At 42.6% G+C, this 18,709-nt stretch overlaps 1 protein-coding gene across 3 annotated transcripts in view; it reads right to left on the reverse strand.

The window, feature by feature from the left end:
* Positions 1-1,491: 1,491 nt before the first annotated feature.
* The window catches only part of IPO8 (importin 8), a 54,433-nt gene continuing 37,215 nt past the window's right edge, over positions 1,492-18,709 (reverse strand). For 2 of the 3 annotated variants that reach the window (XM_087722952.1, XM_087722950.1), the window contains exons 21-25: positions 15,251-15,471; positions 13,189-13,394; positions 11,962-12,186; positions 10,593-10,709; positions 1,492-7,298 (exon numbers count right to left, since the gene is read on the reverse strand). In XM_087722952.1, coding sequence (XP_087579078.1) covers positions 7,204-7,298; positions 10,593-10,709; positions 11,962-12,186; positions 13,189-13,394; positions 15,251-15,471 — 864 coding nt within the window. In that variant the 3' untranslated portion in view covers positions 1,492-7,203. Of the gene's footprint in view, positions 7,299-10,492; positions 10,710-11,961; positions 12,187-13,188; positions 13,395-15,250; positions 15,472-18,709 lie in introns of all 3 variants that reach the window. The other variant, XM_087722951.1, reaches the window with a different exon arrangement.

The following is an 18,709-nucleotide window of genomic DNA, read 5'->3' on the forward strand; positions in this document are numbered from 1 at the left end:
AATACTTTTAGAAATATAGTCTATTTGGTGACTGAGACCCACACCAGACGGCTCAGAGCCTGGGTGTGGCTTACCTATAGTGTACCTATAGTTTGTCCAAGAGAACTAATCTAGTCTACTCTCTGAATTGAAACTGGAAACCAATCTCTCCTCTCTACCACGTTGGAAGGATCTGCTGTTGGTATTGTATGTTTATTCATGTGTTATTATGTATATAAAGAAGTAAATCAATCCCGCTGAATCAGTTCTGTGTGTGTGCTTTCTGGATTTGATTTTTGCAACAAACTCTGACAGAACATAGAAGCATAGACCTTGGAGATCTTCTAGTCCAACCCCCTGCTCAAGGCAGGAAGCTTTATACCATCGCAGTCAAATGGTCATCCTGTCTATTTTTGAAAACTTCCAGTGATGGAGCACCCTCAAATCTGGAAGGCAAACTGTTCCATTTATTGCTCTGTCAGGAAATGTTTCCTTACTTCTAGGTTGGATCTCTCTTTAGTAAACTTCCACCCATTACTTCTTGTCCTGCCCTCTGGTACATCTCTGTCCCCTTCTCTGTGACAGCCCCTCAAGTAATGGAAGACAGGTGTCATGCCCCCAATCTTTCTCTGATAAGCTTAGACATATCTAGCTCCCTCAACCGTTCATCATACAATAGCTAGAATGTCCAGCTTTGAGAAAGGTCCCAATCCCACCTTTAGTTTGGCACAACTGGTTTGACCTTTTTTGAAGGGAGAACCTGAATCTGAATGGCCTCCAAGTTTTCAGAATCTCCTTCTACGATAGCTGAGACCGAGCTGCCATTCATTAGAGGGATTGCATCCAGGGATGACTGTCACTCAAGAATTTCCACTGATCTGAGGATGGGGAGAAATATCCTTCTCTTTTATTCATTTAAAACCCATCAGCACAGGATCTTATCTGGTATCTTCATGTATTTGTTTAATCAATATCAAACTTCTAGAAATATTTAAAAATGGGAAAGATTATTATGCGCCTAGTGAGATTCCCTATTTACTTAGTAAAGTTTACTGTGCTGGTTGAGGCTTTAAACTGGGAATGGGGAGATCCAGATTCCCCACTTTGGACCAGACATTCTGTCTAAGTCCAACCTATTTCACAGGATTCCTGTGGTGTGGAAAAATACAAGGAGGAAGTGCTATGTATGCACTCTGATCACCTGAATTAAAGGTGAGATATAAATCTAATACATAAATAAATACAAACCCTAACCAGTCCTATAATAGAGTTAGTTACGGTCCTTGAAAACAATTTCAGCTACCTTACTAATAAGTGGATTCCTACACAATGGAATATTTTAAGCAGGTTTTAATAAAACACTATAAACTGTATTCAACTGCCTGCTCTATGTTTTTCTTGTAGGACTTGGTGTAATGTTTTGTTTATTTTGTGGCAATAAATATGGTTTCTATTGTAAACTCGTGTATGTGTGTGGGTTGTTGGTGTGAGGGAATTGACACGCAGGAGCCATTTGCAAGACAGATCTTTATTAGTACCAGATGACAAGCGATTCAAAGATTCCCTGCAACTGTCAGGGTATTCATACTAGCCAGAAGCAACTGTCAAGCCCAACTGTCACGAGGCCAGCCAATCAGATGCTGTGCCTTGACCAACCAATTAGAATGCAACACAGGTTGTTGCTGGGTTATAACACTCCTTCCCCCCAGTTATTTGTATAATAACCAATCAATTGTACATTGTACATTTGCCCTTCTGTGTTGTACAATTCATTCACATTTTTTTTCTTCCAGTTTTACCATTTGCAATTGTGTTCTCTCCTTCCCCCCAGTCAACCTGATAACTGTAACCACTTGTAACCACTTTAATGTAATGCTTAACTTTGTAACATAAGTAGAAATTTAGCAACTCAAACAGAAGTAGAAATTTAGCAACTCTGTCCAGGAACATTCTGGGCTAGTAGCTTCAATTAGTTTTGAAAATTACATTTGCAATAACAAGCAACTTTGAAAATTACATTTTTTTTCTATTTTTCCCTCACAATCCTGCGCATGCCCAATGAATTCCCCAGTCCAGGCTCGTTGAAGGCCTCGATCAGTGTGGGAAGCAGGTTTGTATCTTAGGAGACAGGCAGGACAGGAGGATTTCAGGCCCTTGGAGGCAGCTAAGACAGAGGAACGACGGAAGGCCGAGGAGGCGTCGGGAGTCCGAGAAGGCAGGCTTCTCCTTTCCCTTCGTTGAGGCGCGGAGCTGAGGCCAGGAGGCCGAGGAACCAAGGCAGGAGACGGATGGCAGGGACACGCTTCAGTCCTCCTCCTTCTTCCTCTCTCTCTGTCCTGGTCAGGCAGGCATCGCGGGGAGAAATTCGTGCCCTGGAGGCAGCGAAGTGGAGACAGGGGCTTTGAGATGCTTGCAGAGGCATCGCAGGGAGGAATTCGTGCCCTGGAGGCAGGCAGGACAGGAAAGCAGGCCCTGGAGGCCTGTAGGCGCCGAAGGCTTGCAACGAGCGGCTTCGGCAGGAGTTGAGGCACGGCGGCAAGGCTCGCAGTGGGCGCAGGCAGCACGGCCGGAGAACGCAGGCAGCGACAGGCTTCTGGCTGTCCTGTGGCTCCTTACTAGTTGGCTGATGTTGTTTGGCTCCTGCGGGAATCACATATCAATCCCACCTTCATCGCCAGTATTGTAAACTCGTGTGTTGTGTGTGGGTTGTTGGTGTGAGGGAATTGACACGCAGGAGCCATTTGCAAGACAGATCTTTATTAGTACCAGATGACAAGCGATTCAAAGATTCCCTGCAACTGTCAGGGTATTTATACTAGCCAGAAGCAACTGTCAAGCCCAACTGTCACGAGGCCAGTCAATCAGATGCTGTGCCTTGACCAACCAATTAGAATGCAACACAGGTTGTTGCTGGGTTATAACAGTTTCAGCTATGGAAAGATGTTTTCGAGGATTCGTGGGTTCGAATTGAAAAAGCAGATACTGTATCAATTATGATAACCTATCCAAAAAGTTAGAGTCAGAGGTGGTATTCAGCCGGATCGGACTAGTTCAGGCGAACTGGTAGCAGAAATCGCGGGTGGGCCGGCCCACCCGCCCCAGCTCTATGCGGTCCTATTTAGCCACGTTTTTGAGGCCGGACACATGTGTGAAAGGCGCATGGCGAACTGGTGGTAGAAATAAGTGAAACCCACCTCTGGTTAGAATGACAGATACTTACCTTCATGTTGGAAAATGACCCAAGTGGTTGACCAAAAGAAATCAAGCACAGAGTGGGGAGCGATATGATTTATATCTGTAACGCTGCATCTATGATAGCTGATTCATACATGCATGAAGCACCAACAATAAACAGACACGTGTGAATCAATCACTCAATCTCTGGATTCCCAACAACTGCTTTACACATTGAGCTTTTTAATTAAGGAAGAGCTCTCTCAAGTTACATTTGTCATAACCCAACGTAACATAGGCAAAACAATGAAAGACATATTCATTGGAGGGAAGGAGGGAAATAGAGGTGGAAACGTGTCATCAGCTGATGGGCTCCTGATGTTCCCTAGGCATCAATGAAGTGTAGGTATCTGCATGCAATAGCTGACAAATCCATGCAATTGGACCTTCTTATACATCATCCCCAAATTGCATGTTTAAATGGCAGAATCCTAAATCATCTCTGCACACCCACACCAAAAACACCCCGAAAAACCAACAACTCCAGGACATAAAAGGAAGCGTGGAGGTAAAAGCATTTCATGCCTTTGTCCTCCTCCGTCTGATGAAGTCCAAGGGGCAAGAAATTTGCAAAGTTATGTAGCGATTTGGATGCCACAAAACCGATCCTCCCTGAATCCCCCAGTGATATTTTTTTGTGATTGTTGGATGCATTAGGATAAAATTTGGGCAAAATCCTGGAAGACAATTAGAATCTTAAGACGCAAAAACTAAAAGAATTTTTAAAAAGCCAAGCTGTTATCCCTATGAAGCAGTAGTCTTAAATGCTACTTAATATTTTAAAAATGGTTTCCCTTCACGTATAGATACAAACAAATAAAAAATATACTTTCTTTTGCAAACATATTTTTCACAAAAAATCCCAAGAGTCAGAGCAACAAATTCTCTTTTCGTTTCTTTTTTCCTCTTGCTTTCTTAAATATTTTCTAGCAAATGCCACTGGTCTATCAACTGTGCAGCAATAAATTCAAGACAGATGAGGGACCCAGATTTTAGCTGATTTCAACCAGCTAAAACACTTAACAGGAAATTTCTTTGGGACATAAAACACAGTATTAGTAAAGAACCAAAATAAATGTAAATGAAGGGGAACTTTTATCCTACTGTATTAGGGGGAGTAGAAACCAAATATTTACATTCTAATTCCTCTTCATCCAAAGTAGTTAAGAATTGTATCGCACATGTTTTTAAGTGTATCCCCAAAAAGCATCCCCACATCTAAATGTGACTATTGGGTGCTTGCAATAATGGTATTTCGGGGATATAAATTCCCTGTGTTAAATACAGATTTGCATTTGCCTTGTGTGAAGTAGTTTTAAGCTAGCATTTTGAGAAGGAGGTTTGATTCTCCATCTACGAAATGCCAGGTTAGCAGGAAAAGCTTTTAGTCCAAATTTGGTAAATGGTGGACTAATGAGCAAACTCTTACCTCAAAATTAGGTTGCTCGTTTCCCAAACTAGCATACTTTATGTTTCTCCTTAAAGATTCGAAGTTCGATATGTTTCCTTTGTATAGTCGTCCCTGAAATGGGCATTTTCTAGATGCTGGGCACTACAAGTCTCATTATCCCCGGCCAAGGGTCTGTAGCTTTATAAATGTGGAGGGTGCCAGGTTTGTCTTGATGTGGAAGCCTGGGATAGCTAATGTATCCCTATGGGATATATAAGTAAAAAGAGCTCAGGAAAGGAGATGTTTTCATCAAGCTTCCTCTTGATCAATTGATATAGGCTTCTAACCCCTTCCCCTTCTTCTGTCATGTTAAAAGGGGGACAGTGCACTTCCATAACTGCCAATGTACTGTTTGTCTGAGAAAGTTTAGGCTCCTAAAAAACTTGTTTTGGAGAAATGTAGAAAGTTTGCAGTGTGTGATGGAAAATAGATGTGCTTGTAATGGGTTAATGGAGGACAGAAGCTCAAAGGTGACAATCAAGTGTCTTTTGTTTTGAGATAAGACAGCTGGAATACAAAGATGCAGTCCATTGCCCTTAACAACATTTGTGCAAGGTAAGCCACTGAATGTGATCGCATTAGGCTCTCCTATAGAAACCTGGCAAACATAAGTCAGGAAGGAAGGAAGGAAGGAAGGAAGGAAGGAAGGAAGGAAGGAAGGAAGGAAGGAAGGAAGGAAGGAAGGAAGGAAGGAAGGAAGGAAGGAAGGAAGGAAGGAAGGAAGGAAGGAAGACACTTCCTTCCTCCACAATAGGCAGGCACTATTGTGTTATGACCCAAGCTGTGCCTTTTGGGAAGCATGTATGCAATGTCATGACCCCTATGGAAAAGAGGGGCTTGCATAAATAACACTGTATGCATCGTTTGACTCCTCCCTCTCCTTTGCTCCCCTGTGGTTGCAACTGGAATGGAGGGAAATGAAACCAAACTCAAGTGCTGGGCAAAAGGCAAAGACCTATATATGCAATTACTGAAAAGTTTAAAATCTCACCATAATATGGCTAAAAGAACGATAATCGTGTCATTGAAACAGTCCAAAGCAGCAACAGTACAGTACAAAGCTGATTAACTATTTACATAGTCCACAAGCTCATTACTGATACAACACAAAATCCACAACGGCACTGGGGAAAAGCTGGGGATCCACATTCAAAAAGATCCAGAGCTGGAGATTAAATCCTGTTAAAGCAGTGCTTTTCAAAAGGGTTTTGGAGAACCCTTGGAGTCCCCCCCCCCCCCCGGAGAGTCAACAGTGGCAAAAGAGAAACAAAACATATCCTGCTCACGGTTACTGATCTTGCTTTACAAAAGTGGGATTTGGGGTTGCTGCCCGCAGGCTTTCCTGATGGTTAGAAGTCGCAGGGTGCTCCGGAGTTACTCTGTGGCATCTGCGATGAAGTAAGAGCCAAGGAAATGCAGTCTGTAGATTGCAGATAAAGAAGAGCAGTAGCAAAACCTTAGATAAGCCAATTAAAAAAAATAGAGAGTGAAATTTTTTGGGGAAAAAAAACCTAATTAGCTAGCTAATTTGGAGGAGAATTAATTTATGCGTCCAGTCCTGATCGGACTAAGTCTAAAGCTGGGAGGAGTCACCAGATGTCACAGCTGCAGACTCAGTCTGATTGGTCACTGGACAGAGACAACCCCTTCTGGCTGCTGTCTCCACCAACTGGGGAGAATAAGGCCACTGTTCTTGGCTAGATAGGACAGGTGTCTTCATAGGCCAGATAAGGTCCAAGGTAAGCAGAGTGATCACTTTAAAAGGCTTACAACATGCAGATGGGAGTCCGTGGTAAGCAAGGAGGATGTTTTGCAAAGTTTGGAAGACAAAACAACCCCCCCCCCACACACACACACACAAGCATAAAGCCTGACCACTCTAAAGAAGAATTTTAAAAACAATTCACCATCTGGTAACAGCAGTGAATGCGAAGACATTTTTCGATAACTCAATGAGGCATGATGTAGAAGCCAACACACACGCAGGGATGTTAACAACGGTTTCTACAGTTAACTGTAAAATGCGTGACGGGGCACAATGCAGCCATGATTTCTTCCGAGGAAGTTAACGCAAGAGTATATGGAAAGCAAGATATGAATTATGACCTTTTTCTGTGCCTTTTCTCTTTTCTTTTAAATGGGAAAAAAAAAATTGCGTTCCAAAACTCTTTTGTTGGGCTATCCGTATATACAACAGAAGGCACTGTTATCCATAGGACCCCTTCAATGTCACACGTCAAAAACCTGAGAAGTGCAATTTCCATTCGGTTTCAAATAGCCGCCCCTTTCCCAAGGAGAAGGAAGAGGGGACAGAGGCTTTCTTTTCAGTCCAACAACTTATAAAAATACCCACAAGAATTTATACATTACAGCAGCTGGTTAGAAAGAATATCTTAATGAGAGGGGGAAGAGGGTCAAATGCCGCCTTTTCCAAAGGGGAAAACTTGCAGACCTCTTGATTACCTTCCCTATTCATAAGTCACCTTTTTTTTTTTTAATAATGAAATGTTTTTGCACAGTTCTTTAAGCTCTTTTCCCCTTCAGTTGCTTCCTGGAGCAGTGCCAAAGTTATATCCAGAGACCAGTCCTTTGTTATCAAATGGGAAGCCCGTTTGTTGTTCTATCCTCTTTGATTCTAAATTGAAAAGAAACAAATGAATATTAAGAGACAGGCTGCAAGGATATGCGTTACCAATGATACCGCCAATTTCTTTTTAAACAGATATGTTATAAAGGTAAAGGTTCCCCTCGCACATATGTGCTACTCGTTCCTGACTCTAGGTACTTGTACTTGACGCCTCTTCACCCATCGTGGGTATAGGCGACTTCCATGGAAATTTGACGCCACTGTTTTCGGTCCTGAGCTAGGGTTGTCAGGTGGTGCAGCCAGTCGCTATTATATGATTTTCGGCTAAGATTGAATGGGCGCATGACTATATCTTCGGCTTTCCGTTTGAAGTGACGCAGAGTGGTTAGACGAACACCTCCTTTTGGCCGTTTCTGATTGGAATGGATACGGCGATCCATGGAAGCTGTTTCGGCTGGATATACCCAAGGGGGCGCCAGTCCCAAGGGTCGACAGAGCCCGATTGGTGGGAACGGGGGGCACCACGTGAAGGCCGGGTTGTCGTTTGATAGCTGAGAGGCTTTGCAATAAGCGTTGCAATGTATATTTTGCGCATCAGCTATCCTTGCCCGCCCCCTGACTCTAGGGGGCAGTGCTCATCTGTTTCAAAGCCAAAGAGCCAGCCCTGTCCGAAGACGTCTCCGTGGTCATGTGGCCGGCATGACTAAATGCCGATGGCGCACGGAACACTGCTACCTTCCCACCAAAGGTGGCCCCTATTTTTCTACTTGCATTTTTACATGCTTTCGAACTGCTAGGTTGGCAGAAGCTGAGTCAAGTAACGGGAGCTCACTCTGTTACGCGGCACTAGGGATTCGAACTGCTGAGCTGCCGATCTTTCTTATCAACAAGTTCAGCATCTTAGCCACTGAGCCACCGCTCCCCTCTAAAAACAGATATGTTAATGATATGCAATTTCAGAAGACCCTCTAAATGAGGAAAAGTCAAAACAGTAATTTGAATTCCCTGTTATAGACACTTCTAGATCAATGTTAGAATAGAATAACAGAATTGGAAAGGACCTTGGAGGTCTTCTAGTCCAACCCCCTGCCTAGGCAGGAAACCCTACAACACTTCAGACAAATGGCTATCCAACATCTTCTTAAAGACTTCCAGTGTTGGGGCATTCACAACTTCTGGAGGCAAGCTGCTCCACTGATTAATTGTTCTAACTGTCAGGAAATTTCTCCTCAGTTCTAAGTTGCTTCTCTCCTTGATTAGTTTCCACCCATTGCTTCTTATAGCAATAGCAGTAGACTTATATACCGCTTCATAGGCCTTTCAGGCCTCTCTAAGCGGTTTACAGAGAGTCAGCATATTGCCCCCAACAATCTGGGTCCTCATTTTACCCACCTCGGAAGGATGGAAGGCTGAGTCAACCCTGAGCCGGTGAGATTTGAACCGCTGACCTGCTGATCTAGCAGTAGCCTGCAGTGCTGCATTTAACCACTGCGCCACCTTGGCTCTTCTTGTTCTACCCTCAGGTGCCTTAGATAATAGTTTGACTCCCTTTTCTTAAAGGACATGCTGCATATTTAGATCCCCTGCATCCTTCCTACAGCTTCTTTGTCGCTTCTTTTGGAAATGGTGATAGAGGTAGGTAGAGTAGAGGTGAGAGATTTAGCACTGGAGGGTTCCGGATCCCATTGCAACAGGTACTCAAGGTCTGGGGGGGGGGGGCAGATCTGGTCCGCGGAGTGCTTTAATCTGGCCTGTGGGGCTGCACTGAAAACAGCAAAGAACCAGGTCCTCTTGAGCTCCATTTTTATTGGCAAAGGGTTGCAGGACGTAGTTGCAACCAAAAACAGAGCTCAGGAGCCCATTTTCACTGGCAGAGGACTCAGGCCACCACAGGCGCTCCCCACACAAGTGATGCCAAGCTAGTCATGCCCACCTTGGCTCCCTGAGATCAAACACAACCTTGATGCAACCCTCAATGAAATCCAGTTTGACACTCCTGATCAGTGGTGTGTTTCTACCGGTTCGGACCGGTTCGGCTGAACCGGTAGCGGTTTGACGGTCTGGGTCGCTGGAACCAGCAGCAACCCAGGCCTGCCACAGCGCTGAACCGGTTCTCCGGGTGCCGCTATAGGCTCTGCCATCTTGTTTTTCGGTTCTGCGCATGCACACAGCAATTTTGCGTGCACATGAGCAAACCAACAGTAGTGCCTGCCAGAACCCATCCCTGCCCGATATATAGGAAGCATATGTACATACCACATAAGTCTATACCTACACACACACATACACACCACATAGATCATGAATGCTCTGTCTCATCGGAAACAGTTTACTCCTTGGCTATTAGACAGTTGTGTCCAAAGGAAATTAACGCCCAACTAGGCTGGTAAGCATCTTAAACTAAACTCTCCCTGGCACCCACCTCCACAATGTGAAGCTTCCTAACAGTGAGGACAATTAATCAGTGGAACAGTTTGCCTTCAGTAGTTGTGGGTGCTTCATTAGTGGAGGTTTTTAAAGAAGAGACTGGATGGTGTCTTATCTGGAATGGTATAGGACCGTGATGGCGAGCCTATGGCATGCATGCCACAGGTGGCACACAGAGGCCTCTCTGCTGCCACGTGAGCCCCAGCTAAGCTCCACCAAGCATGTGCTGCCAGCCAGCTGATTTTCGGGTCTCTACAAAACACTATATAATAGCAGTTAGCAGTTAGACTTATATACTGCTTCATAGGGCTTTCAGCCCTCTCTAAGCGATTTACAGAGTCAGCATATCGCCTCCACAGTCTGGGTCCTCATTTCACCCACCTCGGAAGGATGGAAGGCTGAGTCAATCTTGAGCCGGTGAGATTAGAACCGCTGAACTGCAGATAACAGTCAGCTGAAGTGCCCTGCAGTACTGCACCCTAACCACTGCGCCACCTCAGCGCTGTAAGCCTGTTGTGAGCACGCAAGGACAAAAAGGTGAGCCATCCCTGGTATAAGATCTCCTGCTTGAGCAGAGGGCTGGACAAGAAGACCTCCAAGGTCCCTTCCAGCTCTATTCTGATTCTGACTCACTGTGGATTCATTATTTTGCTTCCCAAAGCATCTGCTCTCGTTCTCTTAAAAGGAGTAAAAAGTATGTGACGGGCCGCCCCACACCTCCCAAAGCTTCCACATGAAACAATATCCACATGAAAAAACAATACATTTTTAAAAAAAAACTTCTCATAACAGACAAACACACAAACAAAACTAACTTGGGACAGTTTAGATTATTTTACAGGGCGGCAATAACGGAGAGTTCCTGTTGATAGACTTTAGCTTGTGAAGCTTTCTGCAAACGTCCTGGCAACAGACCTGCAGAGTTTCTCCGGAGTTCAGCTAATGCACAGATTTCCTGCAACTGGGTCTTCTGATCAGCGCTGAGTGGTCTAGTCAACAAATGGTACCAGCCAGCATCTCGGCTTTGTACAGCTGAAAACACAGAATACATTTCTTTCATGGGACGTGCAACTTGCCAAATTCCCAGTCTATATCGTTAAATCACCATTTTCTCAAGCAGAGAGACCTACTTTTAAAGGGAGTATACACTGAGCCGAGGTTTCTGCTGTGTGTGAGATGGACGGTTTTAATATTCTTAGTGACTGATCTCCATTAACCATTCAGTTCTTCCAACAGCTTTATTTCTAGAAACATGAACTCTTTTATAAATAGTATTATATCTTGCTGTCATTCTTAAGTTCTCCGAGTGCTTAATTATAGCTTTGGATAGTGAGATGGGAATTGTATAAATGTAATAAATGAAATAAAACAAAACAAAACAAAACAAAAATAAACAAATTATGAAGGACAAATAAAAGTAGCAATTAGCTGAGAAGGACTTACCCAGAGCCAGCCTCCTAGATTCATAGCAAGAGTTTGTGATTATGATTACCCTGAATATAACAGACTTTTGTACATCTGGCTGATGATTGATATTTAATGAGCTGAATTTTTTATTGAATACTGGTTAATCTTGTGCCCCCCCCCCCATGGAAAACACTGGAATCCTCTAGATCTGTGATGGTGAACTATGGTACAGGTGGCACATGGAGCCATTTCTGAGGGCATGCGAGGCATTGCCGTGTCAGCTCCAGCGTGCATGCGTGTGCTGGCCAGCTGTTTTTCGCCCTTGCTTTTAGGCCATTTTTAGCCCTCCCCAGCCTCCTAGAAAGCCTCTGGAGCCTGGGGGAGGGCAAAAAACAGACCTATTGGACCCACCAGAAATCAGAAAATGCGCTGTTTCTGGCCTCCGGAGGGCCTCCAGGGAGACATGCGTGCATGTGCGGGGCAGCGGGGGGGAGGGGTCATGCGCGCATGCACAGGGGACACAGCGTGGGGGGCATTAGATTATGGGGGTGGGCATGCCTGTGTGTGTGTGTGTGCTTTTGGCACCCGAGGTGAAAAAGTTTCACCACCACTGCTCTAGATGTTGCTGGCCTCCAACTGTCATCAGATAGAACTAGCACTGCTGTTGTATTTCAATAATTATTGTTGAATTATTATTTCAATAATCCTGGCAATGCTACAGGTTTTCCACTCCTGATGTAGCAGTTATAAAACTAATGTTATACAACTAATTGAAATTAGTTTTTTTTTTCCAAATCAGCTGGGTTTTTTTTTTAAAAAAATCTAAACATAATAGCAATCTTAGAAAAATCAGAATCACTGTAATAAGCATCTATACCTAACAATGCTTGTGTGAAGAACTGATATTCATCCACACCATCTTCTAGATCAATAGGCGTGCTGAAGCCTTCTAAAGCAGTTTCTTCTAATGCTTCATCATCCCAGTCTTCATCATCGTCATCATCATCATCGTCATCCCCTGTATCGCCACCACCACCAGCATGGTTCTCCTGCATGTCTTGATTTGTTTCATTCACTTCCTCTTCATCACTTGGAATCTCTTCTGCAAATATGTTTTTTTAAAAACAAGAAAAAGAAGACAAGGGAGACAAAGATGTATATTTTTAACCAAAAGCACCATTTCAAAATTAATGACTCCTCCAGGGAGTACCCTATGGACAAACATTGTTTAAATTACCATCTTACAATAGAATACAATAGCAGAGTTGGAAGGGACCTTGGAGGTCTTCTAGTCCAACCCCCTGCCTAAGCAGGAAACCCTATACCGTTCCAGACAAATGGCTATCCAACATCTTCTTAAAGACTTCCAGTGTTGGGGCATTCACAACTTCTGGAGGCAAGCTGTTTTATATCTTGATATAGATTGATCATGAAAACAAATTGTTTTTTTTTTTAAAAAAACTGAGGAAGGCTAGTTTATGGGGAAAGTCACTTCTGATTAATACAGCTCTGAATGGATGACCACTTTTTAAATAACCTTTTCCAGAGAAAGCTAGATTGAGGAGTGTATCAGGTGTGCCATTATGGGGATAATAACACACTTGTCCTTTAAAATAAGACGACTATTTTGTCTCACAGCTAAGGGAGTGTAATGGACTGGTGTTGAAAGAATAAAGTTCTATACACACCCAAAAAGTTGCAGTTAAGAGAATAACGTCTTGGCTAGTTTGATCTAAAATTTTCCTGTAGGGGAAACTGCTTGGGAATATTCAAAACTATTTGGAAAATGCAAATATCTTCCCTTTAAGCCTCAAGTCAATCTTGGGCCATCGTGATACAGTGGTTAGAATGCAGTATTGCAGGCTAACTCTGCTTACTGCCCAGGGTTCGAATCCCTCAATCCTGACGGACTCAACGTTGACTCAGCCTTCCATCTTTCTGGGGTGGGTAAAAGGAAGACCCCCAATTAATATGCCAATATTGTAAATTGCTTAGAGAGTATAAGTCTAAGTGCTATTGCTAAGCAGAAGTGAATTGTATTATAAGTAGCATGTTGTTAATAAATGCTTATCACAAAAGCCAGGAAACTGATATTTTCTCGTACCATTATCTTCGGCATCGTTCTTTTCAGCTTTCCCGTGCTCTTCGTGTTCTGTATGTTGCTGGGTGGCGCACATTTGCTTTAGTCCCAGGAATAGGAGGAGAACCGAGGGGACAATCTGGGCAGCCACAGCATCCACTGCAGGGGGTCGAGAGGGCAGCCCCATGAGGATGCTCAGTCCGATGATGCACATCTTCCTGTCATGAAGCCTGAACGTACAGAATTCACTGGTGAGAATTAATCTTCCCAAAAGAATAGCTTTCCGTAAGTTAGGCGAGGATTGTGAAACATGGGGTCAGAAACATCTGATGGATACTCACTTGAGAAGGTAGTTACAGAGGCTTTTAGGTAGAATCCTGAATGGATGTCCCTGTCATTTAAAATCCACTTGGAAAATTATATAGCTAAAACTCTAGGTTTTAGCTATATAATTGAGAGCAATGAGGCCCTAGTCACAGCTCTTTTAATGACAATACCACAATATTCTTTTCCAAAGAGACCTCAACTAGGATGTTTCTTAACATTGTGAGAAGCAGACACTGAGCCTGCCCCCCCTCCAAATCTGTGTGTGTGTATGTGTTTGTGATATGTATATATACATATACATCTATCTATCTATCTGTCTGTCTGTCTGTCTGTCTGTCTGTCTGTCTGTCTGTCTGTCTGTCTGTCTATCCGTCCATCCATCCATCCATCCATCCATATATCCATATCTATATCTCGTGTTTCAATAAGACAGGGTCTTATTTTCTTTTGGCCCCCAAAATAAGCACTTGGCCTTATTTTAGGGGAGGTATTAATAATAATAATAATAATAATAATAATAATAATAATAATAATAATAATAATAATAATATATTTTTATTCCTTTTTCTTAAAAAAAAAAAAAACACATACAAAACAAAAGCAAGAAAAAAAACCAACTTTCCTCCATTTCATCAAGCATGTCGTTTGGTTACAAGTTTTTGTGCATCAATTCTTAAGATTAAGAATAACATCACAGGTTTTGCATTAAACGTAACTGAATATTTCGCTGTCATTGAGCATTATGTGTTCAAATTACCAGGGAGATCTTATTATTTTTGAGGTGCAGGAGGCGGTGAGCGCAGTCACCACACGGCTTCTGCTACTGTGTTGCAATATTTTCGGGGAGGGCTTATTATCCAGGGAGGTCTTATTTTCCAGGGAAACAGGACTTAGAAAATAAAATACAGGCAGTCCTCGACTTACAACAGTTCATTTAATGACCGTTTGAAGTTACCTTGGCACTGAAAAAAGTGGGTTATGATCATTTTTCACACTTACGACCGTTGCAGCATCCCCACGGTCACATGATCAAAATTCAGATGCTTGGCAACTGATTCATATTTATGCCATCGCCTTTTGCAAACTTCTGACAAGAAAAGTCGGTGGGAAAGGCAGATTCACTTAACTGTGTTACCAACTTAAAAACTGCAGCGATTCCTTTAACAACTGTGGGGGAGAGGAATAGGTCGTAAAATGGGGCAAAAAGTCACTTAACAAATGCCTTGCAGAGCAACAGAAATTTTAAGCTCAATTGTGATTGTGAAGTTGAGGACTACCTGTACAAAGTAATTTACTTTTTAAAGACAAAACATATATTTAGTGTCATGTACAATCAGTAATAAGTGCCAATGACAAGTTGCCCAACTCACGAAACTCATCCAATTCCCCATAAAATACGTGTATTAAACCAACTGTAAAAGTCTCCCATTTTAAATGCATTACGGTTTTAAATATCTTGATTTGATTTGGCTAGATTATGTTAATGTATGTGCTTTCCTTCTGAATTTGACATCATCATGGCTAAATTCAAGCAAAATGAAGACCTCAAGCTGTAGCTTCGTGCACAGAATCTTACTCCGAAGAGGAGCACATCAATTCTATTTTGTCATGCTGTTCCAAAGGTTACTATGTAGTATTTCATGCTACAATCGCACACCTTAGGGGCAGGCAGGAAAGCAAGACAATCCTAGCATTTCCTCTCAAAGTAAAGTCTCCCAAACTCTCGAAGGTGTCGAAAAAGAGCGCATCACACACCTACCCAAGAAAACAGTCTGTATCGTTCATCCACTGGTTTATAAACTGCGCAGTGATAGGCTCTGGGTTATGAGGAAACCGGATGTTCTCCAAAGTGTGCAAAAGGAGCTCAGGGTTGTAGTAGAGGGCAGCAATGGCAACCTGGAGGCACATGGTGCGGAGCTCGCTGGTTTTAACCCCTCGCGTTAAGCGCTCAAGCACAGCTTCTACAAACAGAGGGATGCACTAAGGGGAGAAGAGAGATACGGGGAGAAATAAGTTGAAATATTTCAGATACTGAGCCTATTCAAAACAGGATTCAGACCTCTGGTTGAAATCAGTTACAATTCTGTTTTCAAAGTACACACTTTCTTAAATGACCTTGAGGGATGCCGAGTTTCCCTGAAAATAAGGCAGGATCTTATTTTCTTTTGAACCCCCCCCCCTCCAAAATAAGCACTTGGTCATATTTTTGGGGAGGTCTTATTATTTTTGAGGTGCAGGAGGCGGCGAGCGTGGTCAGCTCATGGCTGCTGCTGTGTTGCAATATTTTAGGGGAGGGCTTATTTTCAAACGAGGGATTATTTTAGTGCATGCGCTCAAAAGCCAGATTGGGCTTATTATCCGAAGAGGTCTTATTTTCAGGGAAAGAGGGTATATATGTTTTGTAATACTGGATGGGATACTGGCTACAGAATTCTCTTTCTTTCCCTTCCCTCCCTCTCTCCCCCCCCCTTTTTTTAAAGGCACTGTTGATAATCACTGTTGGGATTTATTACAGGAAATACCAGAAGCAAGAGGAACTCTTGTGTAAGATTGTCAGAGGTCAGGAAGTGAAGTAGCACTCTCCTTTCTGCTCCACCCCATGGTTAGGAAATTCTTTTAAAAGGGAAAAAGAAGGGCACCAAGTAGAAACAAATCAAACTCTTCTGGTTATTCAACCTTGATTAGCATCTTTTTTTTTAAAAAAAAAATTCAATTAATATTCATGTAATATAGGCCAAACCTAACATTCCTCACTTGGCAATCTCATGTGCTTTGTCCAGATGTACTGGACAATATAATCCTGGTTATATATAATGTGGATTCAGGTTAAAAGGTAAAGGTTCCCCTCGCACGTGCGCTAGTTGTTCCCGACTCTAGGGGGCAGTGTTCATCTCTGTTTCCCAAGAGCCAGCACTGTCCAAAGATACCTCCGTGGTCAAGTGGCTGGCATGACTAAATGCCGAAGGCTCACAGAACGCTGTTACCTTCCCACCAAAGGTGGTTCCTATTTTTCTACTTGCCCATTTTTTACATGCTTTAGAACTGTTAGGTTGGCAGAAGCTGGGACAAGTAATGGGAGCTCACTCCGTTACGCGGTGCTAGGGATTCGAACTGCCGACCTTTCTGATTGACAAGCTCAGCGTCTTAGCCACTGAGCCACCGCGTCCCTTAGGATTCACGTATAGCGGGATATAGCCACTATATCCCAAAACAACGGCAAGCTCTAGGTTCCATTCTGAACTCTCTCGATCTTACTCGTGAACCTCTCGTAGCAGCATTTGGGTTTCATTTTCAAAGCTTGAGCGCCATCTGATGGGTGAACGCAGAAAATAAACACCTCCTCATCAAATGAAGAGCAAGTAGTGTGGGTAGGAAGCCTCCAACTTGTGACCTCCTCAGTTCTTCCCCTAACTACGTGACTACTTCTTTCCCTTGTTTGTCCCGCCAGAGTCTCCTTCACACTTTCAACATCTTCTCAATCTTGCTGATTAGCTAGAGCAGTAAGTCACTGTTTAATATATTCCTCTATATGGCATTGAAGTCCACAAGTCTTAAAGTTGCCAAGTTTGGGGACCTCTGGTTTAAGAGAATAAGTGACACTCCTCTTATTGCCTATATAGAGACTCTTAAGGAGAAGCCACTAACATCTTTGGTACGAGGATGTTAAAAGAAAAAAAAAAAAGCCTATCAAATTCCCACCCTCGGTAGAGCCAAAGCTAAGCCATGTTTCGAGAGTTTTCAAGTGATCCAAACCAGCTTAACTTTTCCAGTGTGTCATGAAACAGTTCCATCGTGTTTTGCCCTCTTGTTAATAAATATTGTCAAGAAGTGAAGGCCTTCCATTTGGGAAGTCCTGCAGCCTTAGAGACATGATAGCAGTGTTCTGATATCTCAGAGGCTACCACAAAAAAGAGGGAGTCAAGCTATTCTCCAAAGCACCTGAGGGTAGGACAAGAAGCAATGGGTGGAAACTAATCAAGGAGAGAAGCAATGTAGAACTAAGGAGACATTTCCTGACAGTTAGAATAATTAATCAATGGAACAACTTGCCTCCAGAAGTTATGAATGCACCAACACTGGACGTTTTTAAGATGTTGGATAACCATTTGTCTGAAATGGTGTAGGGTTTCCTGCCTAAGCAGGGGGTTGGACTAGAAGACCTCCAAAATCCCTTCCAACTCTTGTTATTCTATTCTAAGATGCTTTAAGAGCAAATGGAACATTATTTTCACTCAGCTTAAGACACCCTTTCATGCATCTATGGAACTCTTCAGCAATCTTTCCCTCGGTCTGCAGATCCTTGTACTGCAGTTAAGTTTAAATTTTCTATTGTTATTGAACTATGACTGAGGAAAGGCACACCAGAAAAAATTCAAACCAACCCCACTTCCCTGATGGCTGAAACAAGGGAGAAGGGAAGAAAAAAGAACTCTTTTCAAACCAAGCTGGATTCTGTATATGAGACAATCCCATTCATCCCAAAAGGGAAAAAAACGTCACTGGGAAGATTGGCAAAAATGTTTAAAGCTAAATCAACAAGTGCTGGAAGTGCCACCAGAAGCCAGGATCATATTATCTTATGTGGTTGACATGTGCAGAGGCAAAAAAATATTGGGCAAAAATTCTTATGTGGTTGGAAAGGATGATACAGCAGTATATTGATTTAAAACTGGAACTGTTTTTGTTGCGTGTTTTTCCAGAGAAATATAGTAAAGAAAATGTATGTTTAATTATTCATGGAATAACTGCAGCTAGAATTGTATTTGCACAACATTGGAAAATGAAAAAAATTCCCTCAGAGGGAGAGGTAATTAAAAAAAATTAGACTGTGCAGAAATGAACAGATTAACGTTGGCAATTAAAGAGAAGGAAGAATCAGAGTATTATAAGATATGGGGGTGTTTTAATCACTGGATAGAAAATCAATATAAACAAAAAGAAACAGAAAGTTGAATAATTTGGAAAAGAACACAGAATTATAGAGGAGTTGAATTAAAAGGCAACTGAAATGTAAAGGTAAGATAAAAATAGATTAAAAATGATATAACTGTTAAATATGATGACACAAAGATTGCAGCCAGATGACACACACTGTAAGTTTAATGATGTAAGAGTGATTATGGGGGGGGGGGGAACTTTTTTTAAAAAGTGTCTGTCTACATAGCGCAAGCTTCATTCCATCTAAATTCTTTTTCTCAGACATAAAGGTTCCCCTCAT

Source organism: Thamnophis sirtalis, unplaced genomic scaffold, assembly GCF_051295495.1.
Source record: "Thamnophis sirtalis isolate CommonGarterSnake01/CBP01778 unplaced genomic scaffold, rThaSir2_p1.2 scaffold_9, whole genome shotgun sequence".
Classification (NCBI taxonomy): domain Eukaryota; kingdom Metazoa; phylum Chordata; class Lepidosauria; order Squamata; family Natricidae; genus Thamnophis; species Thamnophis sirtalis.